This window comes from Camelus bactrianus, chromosome 8 (assembly GCF_048773025.1).
Source record: "Camelus bactrianus isolate YW-2024 breed Bactrian camel chromosome 8, ASM4877302v1, whole genome shotgun sequence".
In the NCBI taxonomy this organism is placed as follows: domain Eukaryota; kingdom Metazoa; phylum Chordata; class Mammalia; order Artiodactyla; family Camelidae; genus Camelus; species Camelus bactrianus.
The window spans coordinates 57,851-76,512 of NC_133546.1; the positions used below are offsets into that span (position 1 = coordinate 57,851).

The 18,662-nt window shown below is 42.1% G+C and overlaps 1 protein-coding gene across 1 annotated transcript; it reads left to right on the forward strand.

The window, feature by feature from the left end:
* Nucleotides 1-10: 10 nt before the first annotated feature.
* PSMB1 (proteasome 20S subunit beta 1) lies at nt 11-14,650 on the forward strand. The gene is made up of 6 exons (XM_010966063.3): nt 11-199; nt 3,520-3,627; nt 6,460-6,541; nt 8,822-8,951; nt 13,266-13,372; nt 14,375-14,650. Exons 1-6 carry the CDS (start codon nt 81-83, stop codon nt 14,558-14,560), a joined length of 732 nt encoding a protein of 243 aa, XP_010964365.1. The 5' UTR covers nt 11-80; the 3' UTR covers nt 14,561-14,650.
* Nucleotides 14,651-18,662: the final 4,012 nt, after the last annotated feature.

An 18,662-nucleotide genomic window follows, 5' to 3' on the forward strand; every position in this document is an offset into this window, starting at 1 on the left:
TGCGGAAGCCGGACGTGACGCAACTTCCGCCCGGCCAGGCCGCCATTCTCGCCGTGAGACAGCAGGAGCGGAGCCGTGCGATGCTGTCCGCCGCCGCCGCCGCCGCGTACTCGGGACCCGGCAGAGACCTGGCCATGGAGCCTCACGGCGTCGCGGGCCCTCTGCAGCTGCGATTTTCGCCCTACGCTTTCAACGGAGGGTAAAGCCCTGAGGGCGCTGCTTCCTCTTCGCCCCCTGCGTCCCTGCCCAAGCTTTTGGCGCGGCCGCCCGGCGCTGCCCCGCCGCCCGCAGGCCTCCCTCTCCGCGGTGGCTCGTTCGGTCTTGTTCCTCAGGGCTTCGCCTTCCAGGCCGGTCACCGGTCTAGATGTGGACCGTCGAGTGTGCGTACCCTGCTCTTCGCTGCAGTGAGACAGTAGATTGGCGCGGAGACCTGGCATCTGCTCTGGAGGAGCTTTAAGCATGGGCCTAGCCTTTCCTTAGTGCCTGGACGAGTTTATCGCGCCAGGAGGCGAGGGGCAGGTTGAGTATCTGAGATTAAAGAGTTAGGATTGATTGGCCGTGTCGTTAGATGTGGTTGTGTCTGTAGCTGAAAGGGCTGATCCACAACTTAATCTTTTCTCTTATTTTAAATAGCAGGGAGGATTAGTTGGCTGGACTTAGTTTCATAGATCAGTGCTTGTTTTTAAGGGTTAGCGGAAGTTTAGAGGAAAAAAAAATACTCAGAAAGGGGACCTTTGAATACGTATATTCTTGAGTGTTGCATTCAAGTTGTCTTCTTTTTTACTTACCGGCTTTATCTTAAATGATGCTTGTCCTTGATAGTACACTAAAAGAAGGAGAGTTGTGGAAAGACACTGTGTTTAGGGCTCCTAACAATGAAAAGCTTTATATTTAAGGAGTGTTTATAGTTTACCAACGAGACATTGTGCATTAATCATATCCAATTAGAACAAACAGTTGATCCTTTAAGATAACCAGGTTAATTAATCAGGTCCTTATGGTTTTGATATTTTAATGTAGGTTTTTGGTTGCAAAGAGAGTGGAAGGTTGTGATTTTAGCCTTGTTTCTGCCACTAAAGGGCAGTGTGATCTTTGGGTACCTCTCAGCTTCTAGAACCCAAATTTCCTTATTTTCCTTAACTGCCCATAGTTTGGGAGAGAATCAAAAAGAAGCATTTTGTAAATTGAAAGCAGTTATCTTTCTTAATCCTCATGATAAATGAATGCTAGGTGGTATACGCCTCAGTTTTACAAATGAACCTGGGCCCTTAGAAATTTCATTAGTCATGGAGCTGGTGTGAAGTTGAGCCCCAGGACTTGACTCTATAGCTCATTTGCCACTGACTTTATGTATGCTTTTACGATTGCTCTTTTAAATATTTCCTGTGACAGCTAATGAAGTAGTTATATCATAAGTTGGGTTTTTAAACGCATTTCATGTGTTCTGTATAAGACTTGTAAGGTGTTCAGTATTCAGTACTCATTACTTTGATATTTATTGCTGCTGGCTCTTGGTCAGCCTTTGCTTCCGCAAAATAAGACTTAGTCCTGTATCTTTTCCTGTTCAGACTAAATGTGGTTAAACTCCAAGTGACTGGCCTCCACATTTGTCACTGAGCACTCTCACATGTCTCATTTATGGGATGATATTCCCAAATCTGTTTCTCCAGTTTTCCCCCCGATTCTGGCTTTTTAAATAAAACATTTGCACCTGGGTTTTCTGCTCTCACCGTAACTCAGGGTGTTAAAACAGACAGCAGGCTAAGCATTCCTCTCAGTCACTTCTTTGACTCCTTACGATTGTGCCTTCATGCTGCTCCTCACAGTTTAAAACCTTGGTTGTCAAAATTGGCTCTTCCACGTTCTAACACATTTTGGTAATTACAATTTGTGTGTTTCTGGCTTTTGGATTTACCTGTTTCTTCCTGTTCACATTGCTGCCTTCCTATTGCGTTAGTCTTAATGGAACACTCTCCCCCTATTTCACATGTAGTGCATACATTGTTACTGCTGCAGTGGTCTCCCTGAAACTCTGCTTTGCCAGTGGAACTTCTTTCAGTCTTGCTCATATAACCTTTATGGTTCCTCACAGAAATTCCAAAATCTTTACTTTTACCTTTGGGATTTCCTACAGTTGGATTTCTGCCCATCACATAAGCCTTATGTCACACCACTTGTGTACACAGAAAGGGACACCTGAGTTAAGTTGTTGGACTAATAACTTTTCCTTTATTCGCTGTTCATGTTATTTAGAATGCCATCCTTTTCTACTTGGGAGCTGTAGTGCCACCCCACCTCAGAAAAAATTACAGCTAAAGTTTTCTCAGTGGTTACATTCTGTGAGGCATGGTGCTGGGTGCTTTATGTGGATTACGTCACTTAACTCAGTCACCTGGTAACACAAGAACTGCTAATGTCATCGACTTGAACTTGGATAATTTGTCCAAGGTCACAGAGCTATTAACTGGCAAGGACAGGTCTCAGGTAACTCCAGAGCCCAGGTTCTCAGTGATCACATGCTGCTACACTCTGCTGCCTCATACGTGTGCCACAGGATCAAGCTGACTTTTACTGGAGGACCAGTTATGTTTCAGGCACTAGTACAAGGGCTTAACAATTATTAACTCATTTAATTTGTGTAACACCCTAATAAGGTAACTACTGTTGTGATCTCTGATCTACATAAGAGGACATTGAGGCCTTGGAAAATTAAGCAGTGTACCTGCAGTCTCTCGCTAAGCAGCAGACCCAGACCCAGAGCCCAGACAGTCTGCTTTTAGAGCTGGTGCTCTAGGCCTCCAGGGACTGCTTGCGTGAGTCGTACAACCACAGAGAGAAACGTTTGTTCTTTGTTGGTCCATTTTCCAGCAGATTTGGGTGTCTCCTGAGTGCTGAGGGCTTGGATATAAAGAAATGGAAAACACTGAATTCCTCTTCCCTGAGCTCAGATAGCTTGTGTTGTGGTACCACTGCCTACACCTGACCTCATGGGCAGGGCCATGGCCTTCGGCTGTTTTATAGTATCAGGAGATGTTTAATTAAAAAAATATTTTTTAAGTTTTTTTTTCTTTTTTTCTTTTTGGGGGGGAGGTAGTTAAGTTTGTTTACTTATTTATCTAATTACTTATTTTTAATAGAGGTACTGAGGATTGAACTCTGGACCTTGTGTATGCTAAGCACATGCTCTACCACTGAGCTATTACCTCCCCCCAGATGTTTAATTTTTGATGATTGGTGATCATTCAGTGGTTTTTCCGTTAACTTCTGCTAAGAGAACTTTGCTCTGATTCAGGCTTGTGTCTTTTTAGGGAGCACTTAATGTTTTTTTTCCAGATGACTTGTGGCCAGGGATCTTTTCCCCCGAACTTTCCTTTTCCATCTGGACCTTGCACTCGCTTACATGTAGTGGATTTTATCTTAGGATATGCTGTGGAGCATTCTCATGTTGGGAGAGGTGTTATTACCACCCAGAAGCATTCATTTTTTTTTTTTTTTTTTTTGTCTCTCTTTTTCCCTCAGTACTGTACTGGCAATTGCTGGAGAAGATTTTTCAATTGTTGCTTCTGACACTCGCTTGAGTGAAGGGTTTTCCATTCACACACGGGACAGCCCCAAATGCTACAAATTGTAAGTAAATATTTCTAAAAAAATGTTTCTCAGCACCCTGTGATGATTTAATGCTGCAGGAGATTCAACTCCTAAATAATTTGTTCCATGAATTTTCAGATTGCTTGTTTGGAGCTTAGCTTGCATTTTTGTTTGGAAATACTAATGTAGGAAATTGTTTTCTAATAATTCAGTATGTAGTCTGAATGATATTTGCAATACTTAGGAACCAACAGTGCTTTTGGTAGCTTAAATATTTTTTACCTCAAATCTTATGAAAAATTTCAATTATACAACAAAGATAGAGTAATTTTGTGACAAACACTCATATATTATCACCTAGATTTTCTTAGCATTTCATTATTATTACTTTATCGTGTATCTTTTCATCCTTCTGTGCATCCATTATCTTAAATTTTTAAAAATTTTTTTAAGTTTTTTTTTTTATTGAAGAGTAGTTGATTCACAATGTTAGTTTCAGGTGTATAGCAAAGCGGTTCAGTTATACATATGCATAAATTTTTTTTCAGATTCTTTTCCATTATAGCGTATTGCAAGGAATTAAATATAGTTTCCTGTGCTATACAGTAGGTCCTTGTTTAATTTTTTTTTTTAATCTGCACCTTTTAAAAAAAATAACCTGAAACATTGTTTATGCATATCCTAAGCATTTATATCCATGACTCACAGTTTTAATGGGCTAGCTGTGTTTTTTTCTAAAATATAAGAAAATAAAGTCATGTATACTGGAAAAAAAAAAAGTCTGCATAAATTATGTAAGTGCACCTTCAGGTTAGCAATGGTTCGTATTTAACGTTTTTGGACACAGTTTAAAATGGTGGCTAATTCCTAGGTTAGTTCACAAGAGCCTGTTAAACCTGAATTGTAATAGGAATGGAATGATGAGGCTCAGGTCCTCTGGACGGGGCCTTGTGGTGATGCAGGGAGCAGGTAAAGGAGAGAGTTCTGTCTTCTTTCCTGGCCCAGGGCTGGCGCACATCATAACCTAAAGAACAACTGAACTTTGTCTTCATCATCCCAGTTCCCTTTCTGTCCACTTCCGTCTTTTGATGCCCCTTTGTCTTCTCTGATTCATGGCGCACACACACTACCTATTTTCTTCTTCTGAGGTGTAACCTTTATAATTTGAAAGTAGTAAATGTCATAAATAAAATTTTAAAACAATTTTATAGACACCATCCATGTGCAAGATTCTGCTCATCTTTGTAGTGTTCTATTTTAGTTTGTAATGAAATACTTTAGGTTTAGAAATAGAGACAACATTAGAGATGCCTGTGTTCCTGTCATGCATCTTAAGCGCTAGGCCATATACGCAGTGGCATTGCCTGCCTGCCCCGATCACGTGCCATTGGGGCTGACTTGGAGCCAAGCCTGCGTCTTCTCCACCTGTTTGAGACTTGCATTTACTCTTTATTCTTTGTATGAAAGATCCTTTTCATTTCTATACCTGGATATTTGACAGAAGCATTTTGAAACTCAGATTTTGTCCTACCCTGTTGGTATTGTCAGCACATCTCAGTAGCAAAGGCAGTGAAGCCTTACAGAAGATTGGAGGTCTTTAACTCAGTGCAGTGCAGCTGGTTGTAGGGTGGATCAGGACATGCTGGTGATGCCCCTAGATGCGTCAGTGGTCCCAGTAGTTGGACAAGTATGATTTGTGTGTCATTCGTACATTTCTGAAAGTAAGGGTGTCACATGGCCTTTGCTGAATATTTCTTGATGAGATTGGTCTACGTTTCCTTATAGATACTGAGATTTAGGAATTAATTTTTGAAACATGGATATACCGAAATTTAATCAGTGTTTTTTGTTTTGGAGAGCCATAAAAATAATGTGTATACTTACACGCGAGAGAACGTAGAGCATGTCTTTGCAAACTTGCATGGATAGATTGATTGGATACATTACTAGCGGTGGAATTATTGAGTGAAAGTGATGTGCATGTAAGTTTTTACGAGATACCACCAAATGGCCCTCTTAAAAAGTTAGATCATGTACACTTTCTCTTAGTATCTGAGAGTACCCATTTTCTACAACCTCACCAGCATTAGGCATTATTAGTCTAATAGGTTGAGATCATCTCTTGCTTAGATTTGAATTCCTGAGTGAGTTTTTAAATATGTTTATGGTGATTTGTGTCTCTTTTTATGACTTTCAAATAACTTACCCATATTTCCATCGTGTGTTTTTTTTTTAATTGGAGTACAATTGCCATATAACATAATAGTTTCAGGAGTTGAGCATATGACTACATATTGGTATATATTGCAGAATGATCACCACAATTAGTGTGGTTAATATTTATCACCACAGCCAGTTACAACATTTTTTTCTTGTGATGAGAACTTATAAGATCTGTTCTCTTAGCAATTTATAAATATACAGTACAGTGTTAGTAACTGCAGTCACCATGCTGAGCATCACATCCCATGACCCACTGTGTTGTTAATGCTTTCTGCATTTGTAGGACTCATTTGTAGAATGAGGAAATTAAAATTAGACTTTGGTCATGTGTACTACAAATATATTTTCTTAGTTCTTTTTTAAAAACCTTTGTTCATTATATTTTAATAACAGTTTTAATTTTTTTATGTGGTCAATTCATGAAACTTTACTGTGTGGACTTTGGGTTGTATCATATTTAAATCAGCTACCCTCATTTGAGGTAAGGTGTGAGATGTCAGCATACAGACCACTCCCCCCACCCCCTGCAAAGGGCTAACTGGGTGTCCCATTACAGTAATGGGAATGGGAGTTTTACCCCCATTACCCAAGATGTGTTTTGCTTCACTGTCAGACCAACTAGTTTCCTGAAATGTGTTTTTTTTACAGAACAGACAGAACAGTCATTGGATGCAGTGGTTTTCATGGAGACTGTCTCACCCTGACAAAGATTATTGAAGCAAGACTGAAGGTAAATTCTTTTGTACCTACATCGTGACTCTTGCTTCAAAAGCTGGAGAAGAACTAGTTTAGCAGGTGGAATTATACCCTGTCCTAGAAATGAGATGGTGTTGGTATACAGCATCGTCAAAATAGGATAGTGTGAAACTACAGCAGGTCCCAATTGTTAAAATATAGGTACAATGTAGAGGGTTCTCTACCGTTTATGAGGTAGACTGGGAGGGTTTCTTCTGAAGATAATGCTTCCCTGTAAAACAAATCAGTTTCTGCAGAGAAGGCAAGCTTTTAGACTGGGGCTTGGTTCTGAATGCCATGAGCTGACACGCTGTCCCTTTTCACAGCACTGCACTCTTAGCGTGAGCGAGAATAGGAAGGAACCAAGCCAGCGGTCTGGACTAGAGGGGCAATCTAACCCCGCAGCAGGCTGTAGTTGATAGCCAGCTGAGGAAGGAGATGGACACGGGGTGGATGGGGTGAGAGAGCAAAGGGGTACAGTCAGGAAGCAGAGAGAGTTAGACTAACCTATTTTGCAGTTTCATGGGGCTGACACTGTCACTGCCTGCATGTCTTGTGGGAGCTGGGGAGGCATGAGGAACTAGGATCACTGACTTGATTAAAACACAGGCATGTCTGGAGTTCTGTTACTGCCTGTCCATGTTAAGCTGTGTTTGCTTCAGATAGTTTCTGGGAGAATAGACTAGGAGTAACTTGGACTGTATTGAAGTGGGTTTTACCTGTAATAAAACCAGTGACCACACTCTTCTTAGTTGGTGACAGTATAGGATCGGAGTAGGATTCTCAGTCACCATACGTCAATATTCAGAAACATAGCTCTGTTTCTTAAACAGCTATAGCCTAGTGAAATTTTTTTGATTTACTTTTGATGATATTCACAGTATCGACATTATGTGCCCTTAGTTTACTTATTTAATTTTGTAGGGTGTTGGTTAAGTCCAGCTGGTACATAACAAAGTTAGCAGGGTTGGTCATGGTCTGTTTTGCCTATTTGTGAATAACCCTTAAGATCATTTATACTTAAGAGTGATCTCACTGGAGTATATAGTGAATTTGTTTAAATGGTAAGTCTTTATTTGTGTTGAAAGCTTGAGTGACTTACATTTATTGACATTTTTATATGACCCCTAATGCGTACTTTATTAGTGGACTTTAGAGGATGAAAATAAACATGACGTGGACAGTAATGTTTTGTTAATAAAACAAGTAGAAGTGAGTTCAACTTAATGCACAATCCTTGGAATTTTTCTTTCATACGTTATTGTATAAATGATGAGGTGAGTAATGTTGGTGCTTGGTTTTAAAATGAAATGAAATTAAGAATTTTTTTATAACCTTGGAAAAAAAATGTTTCTCTATATACCTATTTGTCCAAGTAGCTCATTTCTAATCTTAATTCAGTATTTTAATTGTCATGTTTGATTTTATAGTACTTCTTAGGTTTCTCTTTAGAGATGTTTGCTATGTGACTGACAAAGAAATTGGTGACCTTAAATTTATTTTATTGGATAATTTAGGATTCCCAAGGATGTAGTAAATCTGGTATTGGAAATCACTAAGATTCTATTTTGGATACCATGTTCTTCAATGTAGATGCTTCAAGGAGCAGGACCACTGCCTTATACTAGACTCGTGCAGAGTGAGGGTGCTGACCTCACCCATTCTGTTCTCACAGACCCCTGCTCTGGAAAAAAGTGAGAGGGACTTACATCTGAGTCTAATCAGGGGTCAGCATAGTAAATATTTTCAGCTTTATGGACCGTTTGATCCAAGGCAGCTATTCAACTTCACCTTCGTAATGCAAAAGCAAACATAGACAATATGGAATGAGTGAACAGGGCTGTGTTTCAATAAAGCTTTATCTTTAGAAACAAGTGGTGGGTTGACTTTGACCCACGGGCTGTACTTTGCTGAACACAGTCTAGATGCACAGTGGAGAGCTGGATTTGGAACATCCTGTCCAGGGTGCCTCATGTGCCGTTTGTGTATTTGCTCTTGAATTTGCAGTGCCTGAGATAAGGATGACATGGAAAATAGTCTTTAAACCAGAGAGCTGAAGGCGGACTTAGCATTCTTTCCCTTAGAGATGTTTGTAGCCCCCAGAATGATAGTACATAGTAAACTATCATTTTATTTTAGTAGTGTTGTGCGTGTGGTTGAAGGAAACAGGCATCCTTTCCCATTGCATCAAGATAGGCTTTTCTTTTTACTTTACTGTTCATTGTTGTAGTATATTCGGCCTCTGTGTGCCTGTTGTTTTCGTTGCTCGTTGCAGATGTATCAGCATTCCAATAACAAGGCCATGACCACCGGGGCAATTGCTGCAATGCTGTCCACAATCCTCTACTCAAGGCGCTTCTTTCCGTACTATGTTTACAACATCATCGGGGGGCTCGACGAAGAAGGTAGAATTGATTCTTTCTGGGAAATGAAGGGGGTGGTATCTTGGGGATGTTGTGTTTCTTCTGGAGTTGGAAAGAACCACAGATACCCTTCTGCCCAACAGCCTCATTTTCTCACAATTAAAGCAGTGACGAAACTGAAGCTAAAAGGGAAATAAAGTATCATCCAAAGACACAGCAAGGGGTGCATTAGGCTTTAATAGTGAATGAGCAGTCATTTATTTTATTCTTTTCTCAAGATCTTGCATGAGTTCAACAGTAGATAACTAGCATTTTAATCTTATAGAAAGAAATCTGACTTGGAGAAGTTTGACCTAAGTATGATTCTAAGTAATAAAAAATTTATTAACAAATATATTTGACTTCAGAGGTTTTGGGTTTTTTTTTTTTTTTTTAAATACTGTGTTAGAAGAAATGCATTTCCACCAGTGTTTTTGGAACGTTTTTGAAACACCGCTTGGATTTTCTGTCAGAGTCAGACCAGGAGGTCTAAGAAAATCAGTCTTGTTACTTGATGTTTCCATCCTGGTTTTGATCCAAAGCTGTGTTACCCAGCAAGGGCAGCAATGTTTTTCACCAGGTCTGATTTAAGTTGACTTTTAGTTGCTTCCAAAAACCAAATACAATCTCCTAGGACAGATCTGTGCCACCAGTTAGAATAGTCCATTGTAAAAAGTTACAGAAAAGTCTGGGTGAGGACAACGTTGAAGTAAGTCTATCTTTTTGAAAGGGAAGATTTCCAGGTAGGAAGGAATCGGGTTCTTTTCATCTCCTCTCTTTAGCTTTTACTCCTGTCCATTTCTGTTCCATGGGTTTTTTTGTTTGCTCTCCCTGCCTTTCAACTGCGACCCCTGTATGTGACCTCTGGGAGTATTCAGATCATTTTACCTACTATGGTTTATGTGTACACAAATTAGGTTGACACAGTTTTCTCAGACTTCAAACTTGTAAACTAAGAGAAAATATAAAAGCACAGAAATGATGAATAGAACTTAACTACCCTTAATCCAGGTAATTACATTCTAGCCACAGATTATCTTGCCTAACCCAGCATGTTGGACACATCCAGTGCCTGTTTTGACTTCAATTATGTCTGACTTCAATGTCAGGTTAATAAATTCAGATTTTAGCACCATTCCTAATAGCGACCAGTGGATTTCAGGCAACGTCCTTTGAGTTTTTCTGAGAGATTGATTTGGGAAACCTCACATGAACTAAATGACAGAGCTAATAAGGTTTGGGTTCAGATCTGTTTGACTTCAGAGCTCTGTTCTTTGATTTCCACGTGATGACACTGCTGCTTGTTCTGGTGGTTTCCTCTCTCAGGCGTTTCTAACCATCTTTTCTAATTTTGTCTGGTTTGCTTTGATTGTTCTTTAAGTTAGTATTTCTTGGAGGAATTTATGTATGTAATAAAGCAGTCCTGTCTGCTTTTTCTGTTCCCCAAGGTGGTCTTCAGCTCTTGCATCCACACTAACCTCTTTCTTGGTTTATTTCTTTGTTTATTTCTTTGGTGGTGTGCATCTCCTGAGAAATTTCTGGAAAAAAGAAATCAGGAGACCTTTTCTGAGACTTTGCCTTTAGAGTGTTTTCTTTATCCTGGTGTTCTGAACGGTTACAGGGAGACTCTTCATCCAAAGTCTTACTTACTTTCTCTTTCTCCACCTTCTTGCCTCTCCTCCTCCTCGCCCAGCCCCCACCTTCTCCACAACCACCTGGGTTATAATCCTGTAGTTTCTGATTCTTCTCCCTACATACTGTCCACTTGTTGGTTTTTTGTTCTGCTCTGAAGATGTCCTCAACTTTAGTGCCTTGTTTACTGAATTCTTTCCATTTATGCCATCATTAATTTCCAAGAGCTTTTTCTTATTTTCTAGCTTCCTTATTTTTTTCTTAACTTTCCTGTCATTGTTAGATTTTTTTTGTGCTTCCTTTGAAATGTTCCTGTGTTCTCTGCATTTTATCAGATTACTTTTTTTGTCTTGTTTATTTATTTCTGGCTGTCGCCTTCTATGGTTGGAGGCTTCCTTCAGATTTCATTTGATTTTTGGCTAACCATTCATATTGAAGAGTGATGTTTCAAAATCTGATCATAAAGGTCTGCCCTGGAGTGGCATATCAACTTCCCATCCAACACTTCTGTTTTTGTGCCTGCCTTTTCCCCGTGCCTGAGCCTGGTGCCTCCAAGTCCTGAGCCTCTGCTGATGTCTTTTGTGTTGGTGGCGGTGGGCTGTGCTCCTCATTGAGACCTTCAGGGCACTGGATCAGCAGCTGTCTGCTTTGACCTTTGACTCTCCAGTGGCAGTCATGTCCTCTTAAAATTTTTTCCCCCAGGTTAATAGTGGCTTTAGTTTTTCTGTAATGAAAACAATAATACTTGTAGGAGTGTTGAATAGTATTAGAAGATACAAAGATAAAAGGTCCCCCCAAACCCTGTCCTAGAAGTAATTACTGTTAAACGTCTGGTGAACATGCTTTCAGATAACTGCTTTTCACACGTACTTGTGCACTACCTGAGTGCGCACATTTCTCCAGGATCGTACGGTGGGTGTGCTGGCATGGAGACGGGCTTGTGCTCATGAATAGACACACGGCAGACGGTTAGGTGTAGCTGCCCCATGCTTTGCCCACGGTCCTCTGGGGTCATTCAGGCTCCTCCCGGGTTTTCCTGATGTAAACAAAATGATGAACATCCTTACACACACACTCTTATGTGCTTATCTCCCTGGAGGACATTCTCAGAAGTTGAGTTTCTGGGTCAGAGAACATCATCTGTTTAGCATTCACCACGTCCTCATCCTTCATAAAGGGTGGTCCTGCACCCTTCCAGCAGGGGTGCAAGCACCTCTGTTTGTTTTGCATCCTAACCGGTATCAGTATTTTAACACACTTAAAGGTCTTTGCCCAGTAAATACTTTGTTATTTTAATTTGAATGTGTTTTTTGCTTATGGAGGTTGGGCATCTTCATGTTTACTGCCCTTTTCATTTCTCCTCTGGAGGTTGCCCCGTGTGTTAACTTTGCTTATTGCCTCATTTGCAGGTTAGTCTCTCTCTCTTACTGATCTGTGAGAACAGCTGTGTCAGCCCTCTAAAACACATGTGGTAGGTGCCTCCCAAGGGTGTTGTTGGTCTCTTGCATTTTGGGAGGTATCTTTGGCTACACAGAAGTTCTGAGTTTCATGCAAACCTGTCAGTCATGTCCTTAGGGCATTGATGTCTGACTTTGTTAGGAAGGCCTCCCTCTTCCAAGGCTTACCTGTTTTTTCCTAGGACTTGTCTGGTTTTATTTTTCATTTTGACATCATTGTACTTTTTAAGAATTATTTTGATGAAGAAAATAACTTTATTAAGATTCATGCCATTTACTGATCTTTTCACTTTTTGTGTACTTATATAAACATGTGTACTGTTTACTTAGTGCCTTTACATGAAAATGAGATTGTGCTGTACATAGTACAGAGCTCTTTTATTTTACATTGTCCTGCAAGTGTCCCCTGGTCCCACCTTCCTCTTCCTAGGCTGTACATTGCTGTGTGGACTTACTATTTTCTGTTAATGGATTTTAGGTTGCTTGTAAATTGTTCCTCTTGTAAGAGCTATAGAAATGATCTTGTACATACTGCTTGGTGTGTTTATGTAAGCGTTCTTATAGGTAAATCTTAATTCTGCAAGTGAAATCATTACTGGGTCACAGGGTACGTACTTTTACCTTTTGATAGATCCTGCCACCAGATTCCTTATCAGAAAGTGGCATGACAGTCTGCTCACTTCAGGAGAGCCTGCGAGCCCATTTATCCATCTGCTGACAGTTGTTTGTAACTGCCACGTTAAGAATGAGTGGGCTCAGATTTTGTTTTTCTTACCCACAAAAATACAATAATTCTTCATCCTGGTAGTGCAGAGCAGATTTTTAGGCAAAACTAATTTATTACATGTGACATTTGTGGCAAAACTAATCTTTTACATGTGACATTTGTGTTTCTCTGAAATTTCTCCTTCATTAAACTGATTTTTTTATGGTGCTGATGGTAAGGAGTGTGCCTACTAGTTTAAAAACACAGGAAGTTTTTCTGCAACGTCTCATGTTTAACACTTAGGAAAGTCTTAAACTCGTGTCTGTACTAGAAGTGCACCTGTTAGTTTTTAGGAATGTTGTGGAGTTTGGTGCAGAACTTGGAGCAGGACTTGTGAGGCCACGTGCATCCTGGGAGCCACAGGTGGTAGTCGGTGGTGCTGGCTTGAAGGGATCATGAAGCTCCTCTGGGAAGACACTGTGATGCGGACACATCCTTATGGGGACTGTTCTCTTTTTTAAGGGAAGGGAGCTGTGTACAGCTTTGACCCAGTGGGGTCCTACCAGAGAGACTCCTTCAAGGCTGGAGGCTCAGCCAGTGCCATGCTGCAGCCCCTGCTCGACAACCAGGTAACAAGACTGCGTCCCGGTGCTGGCGGCATGAACACGAAGTGCTTCCCTCCATGTTCTCCTCATTGACTGAGGGGAGCCAAGAGATCAGGGCTTTCCCGGGAACCACAGCAGAGTTTGCTTGGCTGATTTGCCCCACCAAGACCTCCTTGTCTCTGTTCTGCTGTGACCACTCACCCCCATGGCTCCGGCTTCTTCCTTGTTCTCACGACTCCAGGTTGCTTCTCTCTGCAGCGGTTGGTCCATGTTTGCACATCTCCTCTTGCCGTTTTTACCTGAATATCGTGAAAATACATTTCTCCCCCATCTCAACATTTCTGTGTCACCTGATTTTGTGTTCTAACTTCCAAGTATATTTTTAATTTGCCCCCTTTTTCGTTACTGCTGGCTACATTCAGACCTGTATGGAATCTTGCCTGGATGGATCATTGTCTTTATTTCCTAACATCCTTTTTGCCTACAGGCTTACTTCTTGAATCCATCCTCCTTGCTTTTCTAAACTGTGTTGTATGCAGTCTGTCTCCTGTCTTTCTGTGTTCCACCCAGACCCTTGATGTGCTGGGCCTGCCCATCTCCGTGCTGTTGGACATACCACAGCCCCCGTCTGGAGTGTCATTCCATCCTTGACTCCAGCTTACCCTTCAGCACTCCTCTACGCCAGTGGTTTCTGCCGAAGCCTTTTTCCTGGGAGATTTAGTTACGATAGCCTGGGGCTCTCCTGGCTCTTTTTCTTAGTTACAGCGCATTCTGTAAGGATACTCTGCTCACATATATTCACTCTCCATTATGTGCTTCTCAGGAGCGGGGCTTTGTCTCAGTGGGTATTTGTCAGGTGTTAGGTATGTGGAATTCAGCAAAGTCTGGAAGTGTTTCAGTTGAGGGACATTTTAAATTTATGTGATGTATTCATTCTGAATCCTGAGACATGTGAAAGTATTGGGGGAGACTGAACCGCCTCTGTATCGTCACATGACGTCTCATCCAAGTTTCTCGTCCCACTAGGTTGGTTTTAAGAACATGCAGAACGTGGAGCATGTCCCACTGTCCTTAGACAGAGCCATGCGGCTCGTGAAAGACGTCTTCATTTCTGCTGCCGAGAGGGACGTGTACACTGGTGATGCACTCAGGATCTGCATCGTGACCAAGGAGGGCATCCGGGAGGAGACCGTTCCTCTGAGGAAGGACTGATTTCTGTGCTCTTAACATTGATCAGTTCAAAACTGGTTAACTTTGTAGCTTGAAACTGTCGGACTTTGTTTTATTAAAAAATAAAACTCAGAGCGCTCGTTTTGTTATAACTTGTCTTCTTCCAGGACAGAACAAGAAAGTAGAATTTCCTCTTTCTTTCATGTTCGTTCTTCCCGTATTTTTCTATTACCTAGAGCTATTTTTGTATTTTAAGGATACAAACTCTTTTAGTTTACATCTATGAGCAAGAAATTTATCTGGAAAAGTTGACTTCTTTGATCAGCTTATCATCTTACGATTGCCCATGTTATGAAGAGGGTTCTTTGAAATGTATTTAGTTGACTCAACTTGCTTTGAAGGGCAGATTACCTTTAAGCCATCTCTGTTTTATTAGGAAATTAATGGGTTTGAATAGAATGTTAAGACTTAACATTCCTGGGATTGTTAAGCAATCTGGAATGACTGTTTTGGAGGAAAATCTTTAAATCAACCAGAAAAGATGAAAATTGTAAAAGCAAATAGCCTTTGAATTGGCCTTAGCCAGAAATCTGGGATAATTTTTATAAACACTTTAGGAATTTCAAATCGAGACCCAAATTTTGATAGAGCTAAAGTTTTTGTCTTAGAAGTATTAAATACGGTTTAACTCCATTACATATAATACTGGAGTAATTTTCTTGATGTTGAACAAGTCAAATTATATATTATCTAGGGATATGATTTGTGTCCTAACAAAAATGGAATTTTACTGTTGGCCTTCTGTTAAGAATTTGAATTATCAAAACCCCTTAGTAGATACACATTTTAAATTTTGTTCTACAAAAATTTATTGACTACTGCCACAGGCGCCCAGGAGACAATGGTGAGATCTCATTCATATTTCTCTTATAGCATCATATCTGGAAACTAGACTATCCCATTGCTGCATCCAGCGCAGCTCGGGACTGTGTCTGAGGACGGGCGACGCAAGACTTAAGAAACAAAGAGACAAAGTAAAGAGCAAAGATGGGACCAGGGGACTCAAGATCTCGTGGATCTAGAGCCCCGAAAGCCTGGTCGACATACTTATTAGGAGTACACAGCTCAGAAAAAACGGGATCAAAGAGGTGGGGCTTTAGATATTCCATGTGATAAGCACTAAGTTCTGCTTGCTGGTTAACTGATTAATTTCAGGCCCATCCCTTCCAGAAACAATCACCCTCCTGGGAGTATGCAGAATCTCTGAGTCTATCCTGTCATTGCCTCTGGGACATCTCAAGATAGCAAATACTTCCCCTGGGTTCAACAGCATGCTTTCATGCCAGAACGAAGTTCTGTTAATGGACGAGCTGGCTTCCCAAGACCATCCATTGTTTCACCCTAAGGAATTATCTGCCCTTCTTCTTGCCCTCATGGTCAATGTCAGGATTGCTCACCACACATTTTCTTTAGCGTAATACGTGCTATAGATCATCTACTGTGCAAAACATTAAAGCAAGCATATGCATTTTAAGCAAGCAAGTGTGAATGTAATATTTTAAGCTCATGGAAATTTAGGAGTGGCTTCTTTTCTAGCTGCTTGTTGTCTAGCAGCTTGTTTTCCAGCAGCTTGTTTCCTAGCATCCCATCCAAAATACACGTTTGCCATCTTCATTGCATCAGTTCTCCAGAGAAACAATAGGATATAGAGAGATTTATTGGGAGTAGCTGACTCACGTGACTGGGGGTTGACAAGTCCTATTACCTGTTGTCAGCAACCTCAAGACCCGGGAAAGGCAGTGGTGTAAATTCCAGTCCAAGTGCGAAGGCCTGGGACCAGGAGAACCAGCGGCGGGAGGCCCTGTCCCCAAGGACAGGAGGAGACTGCTGTCCAAGCCCAACGGGGAGAGAACAAGTGGTCCCTTCTGCTGCTGGTTCTCTCAGGCCCCCAACAGACTGGGTGATGCCCACCCACAGGGGAGGGCAGCCTCCTTACTTGGACCAGTTCAAGTGCTGATCTCACCCAGAAACCACAGACACCCAGAAATAAGATTTAGCCAAATACTTGGGCATCTTGGGGTCCAGTAAAGTTGATGTGAAATTAACCATTATGATCATATAAGCTATAGATACATCTTTTTTTTTCAAAGGATTTTCTGTTGATTGGGATTCAATTTTTCACTACTTAAAATTATATAAATTGTTTGTCTAAAATTTTCTGTAAATTCTTCACTTCCCAAGGTTTCAAGGGAATTCTACAGCATGATTTTTTTCCCCACCTTCAGGTACAAACTGTTTAAATTTAATATTCCTCTAGACCTTGAATGTGGTCTCCTCTGAGGCCTGTGTCCACACCACCTTGTCCAGAGGTGCTGGATGTGGGTCCGTCTAGAGCTACCTCTGACTCCAGGAGTTGGGGTGGCTTTTATAAACGGTTCAGTCACAGTCCTCACCTGGACAAGATAGCCTTTTTGCACTTGATAGGTTAGAAGTATAATTTACTTTTACAGTTAGCCAGCCTTTAAGGTTCTGATTAGAAAGCTGCCGTTATGCTGACACTTTCTGAATAGATTTGATTGACATCCTGCCTGCAGCACAGGATGAAAGGAATTGAAGGGATCTGACAGTGTTAGAAACTTGGGGAAAAGAGTGCCTACACTTTGTCAGTGTCACACGCTGAGTTGGAAGGCTGTGTAGATGTTTGTGTTTCCTCTTACAGCACAAATGCTTCCCTGTAGTCTGCTCGGTGGGGCTGCCGAAGGGTTGTGCTGGCTCAGCTGAGCCTGGGCCTCCCTCCGTGTTTCACACACAGCCACATTCCCTGCTCTCACTAGGGACAGGCAAATCAGGCTGAGACAGTGACTGTGCAAGCCTACTTGGAGGAATATGAACAATTTAGTAGGAAAATGGTCTATTACCAAAACATCTGTTATCACCCTGACAGCTTCCCCCTGCTTTTCTGTGCCTGTTACCTGGGAAAGCCTTTCAAAGACAGGCTTTCTGACTCCAGGGTCTCCTAGTCCCTCTATTTGTGACTTTCAAAAGGACTGGGGGGATCCCCTACATCAGAATTACGCAGAGTACTTGTTAAAAACTAACTCCTGGGCTCACCTCAGATATACTGTCCTAGTATCTGGGCTGGGACATGAACACTGCATTAAAAAGAAATACCCAGGTGACACATACAATTTGAAAACTCCCTTAACTCCTCTTCAGACAGGCTCAATCAGAGGAACAATCCCTAGGAGACATAATGAGGGATTTATGGAAGTTCTGACCTCATATAACTAAGAGGAGTTAGTTAGCTGGTTTGTGTGTGTTTAGTGCTGGAGCCGAGAGTCCACAGTGCAGCCCTGGCAGTTGTGAAGTGGGGACACAGACAGACAGAACCTGTGAACTGGGGCGTGAGGACCTGGACACCAGACCTCCCACTTCAGTGATGTACAAGGGGTTGGGCCAAGCACTCACACACAGCAGCTGTGGAGAAGCCACAGAGAGTCTGGCAGGAGCTGGAGGCACCACCAGCCCACCAGGTGGGCACAAAGCAAAACGGCCGCCTCACCTCCACCTGCCAGTCCCTTCCTGAGCTGGCAGCTGCAGCCCACACTTAGACGTGGGAAGGACCTTTAGGCCCCTGCTCCACGGGGAGGTGGCAGCTGTGTCCACGGATAGTTTGGCCTGTAGGGGAGCCCAGAGGCAGGCAGAGCAGGGGTACAAGAGCCACCTCCTCACCTCCTGCCGACTGAGGGTATGAGAGAACTGTCTGCCGGGGGGTGTCTGTTGACACCTGGGGCTTGTTTTCTTTCCTGGGCAGGGAGGGGCTCACGATATCTGTGGTGACTCTGGGTGCAGCTAGCGGAGGGAGAGGCCCTGCTCACCCCTGCCTTCATCACCCTCCGAGCAGATGCCAGCTTCTGTCCTGAAGGCCTCTGTTCCTCTCTCTCCTGCACCACGAGACTAGCTCTCCCTGGTCTGAGTGGCTCCTTGGAGCTTGTAATTGTCTTTGAAAAAGATTTTTTCTATAGCAGGGAAATCTCCATTCAATGAATGACACGGGGCATGGGTTGGTATCTACAGGGCTGACTTGGGAAGAGGAGGTGACCTGGAGTGTGGTCGCACACCCTCTGTCCTGGAGCAGACCTAC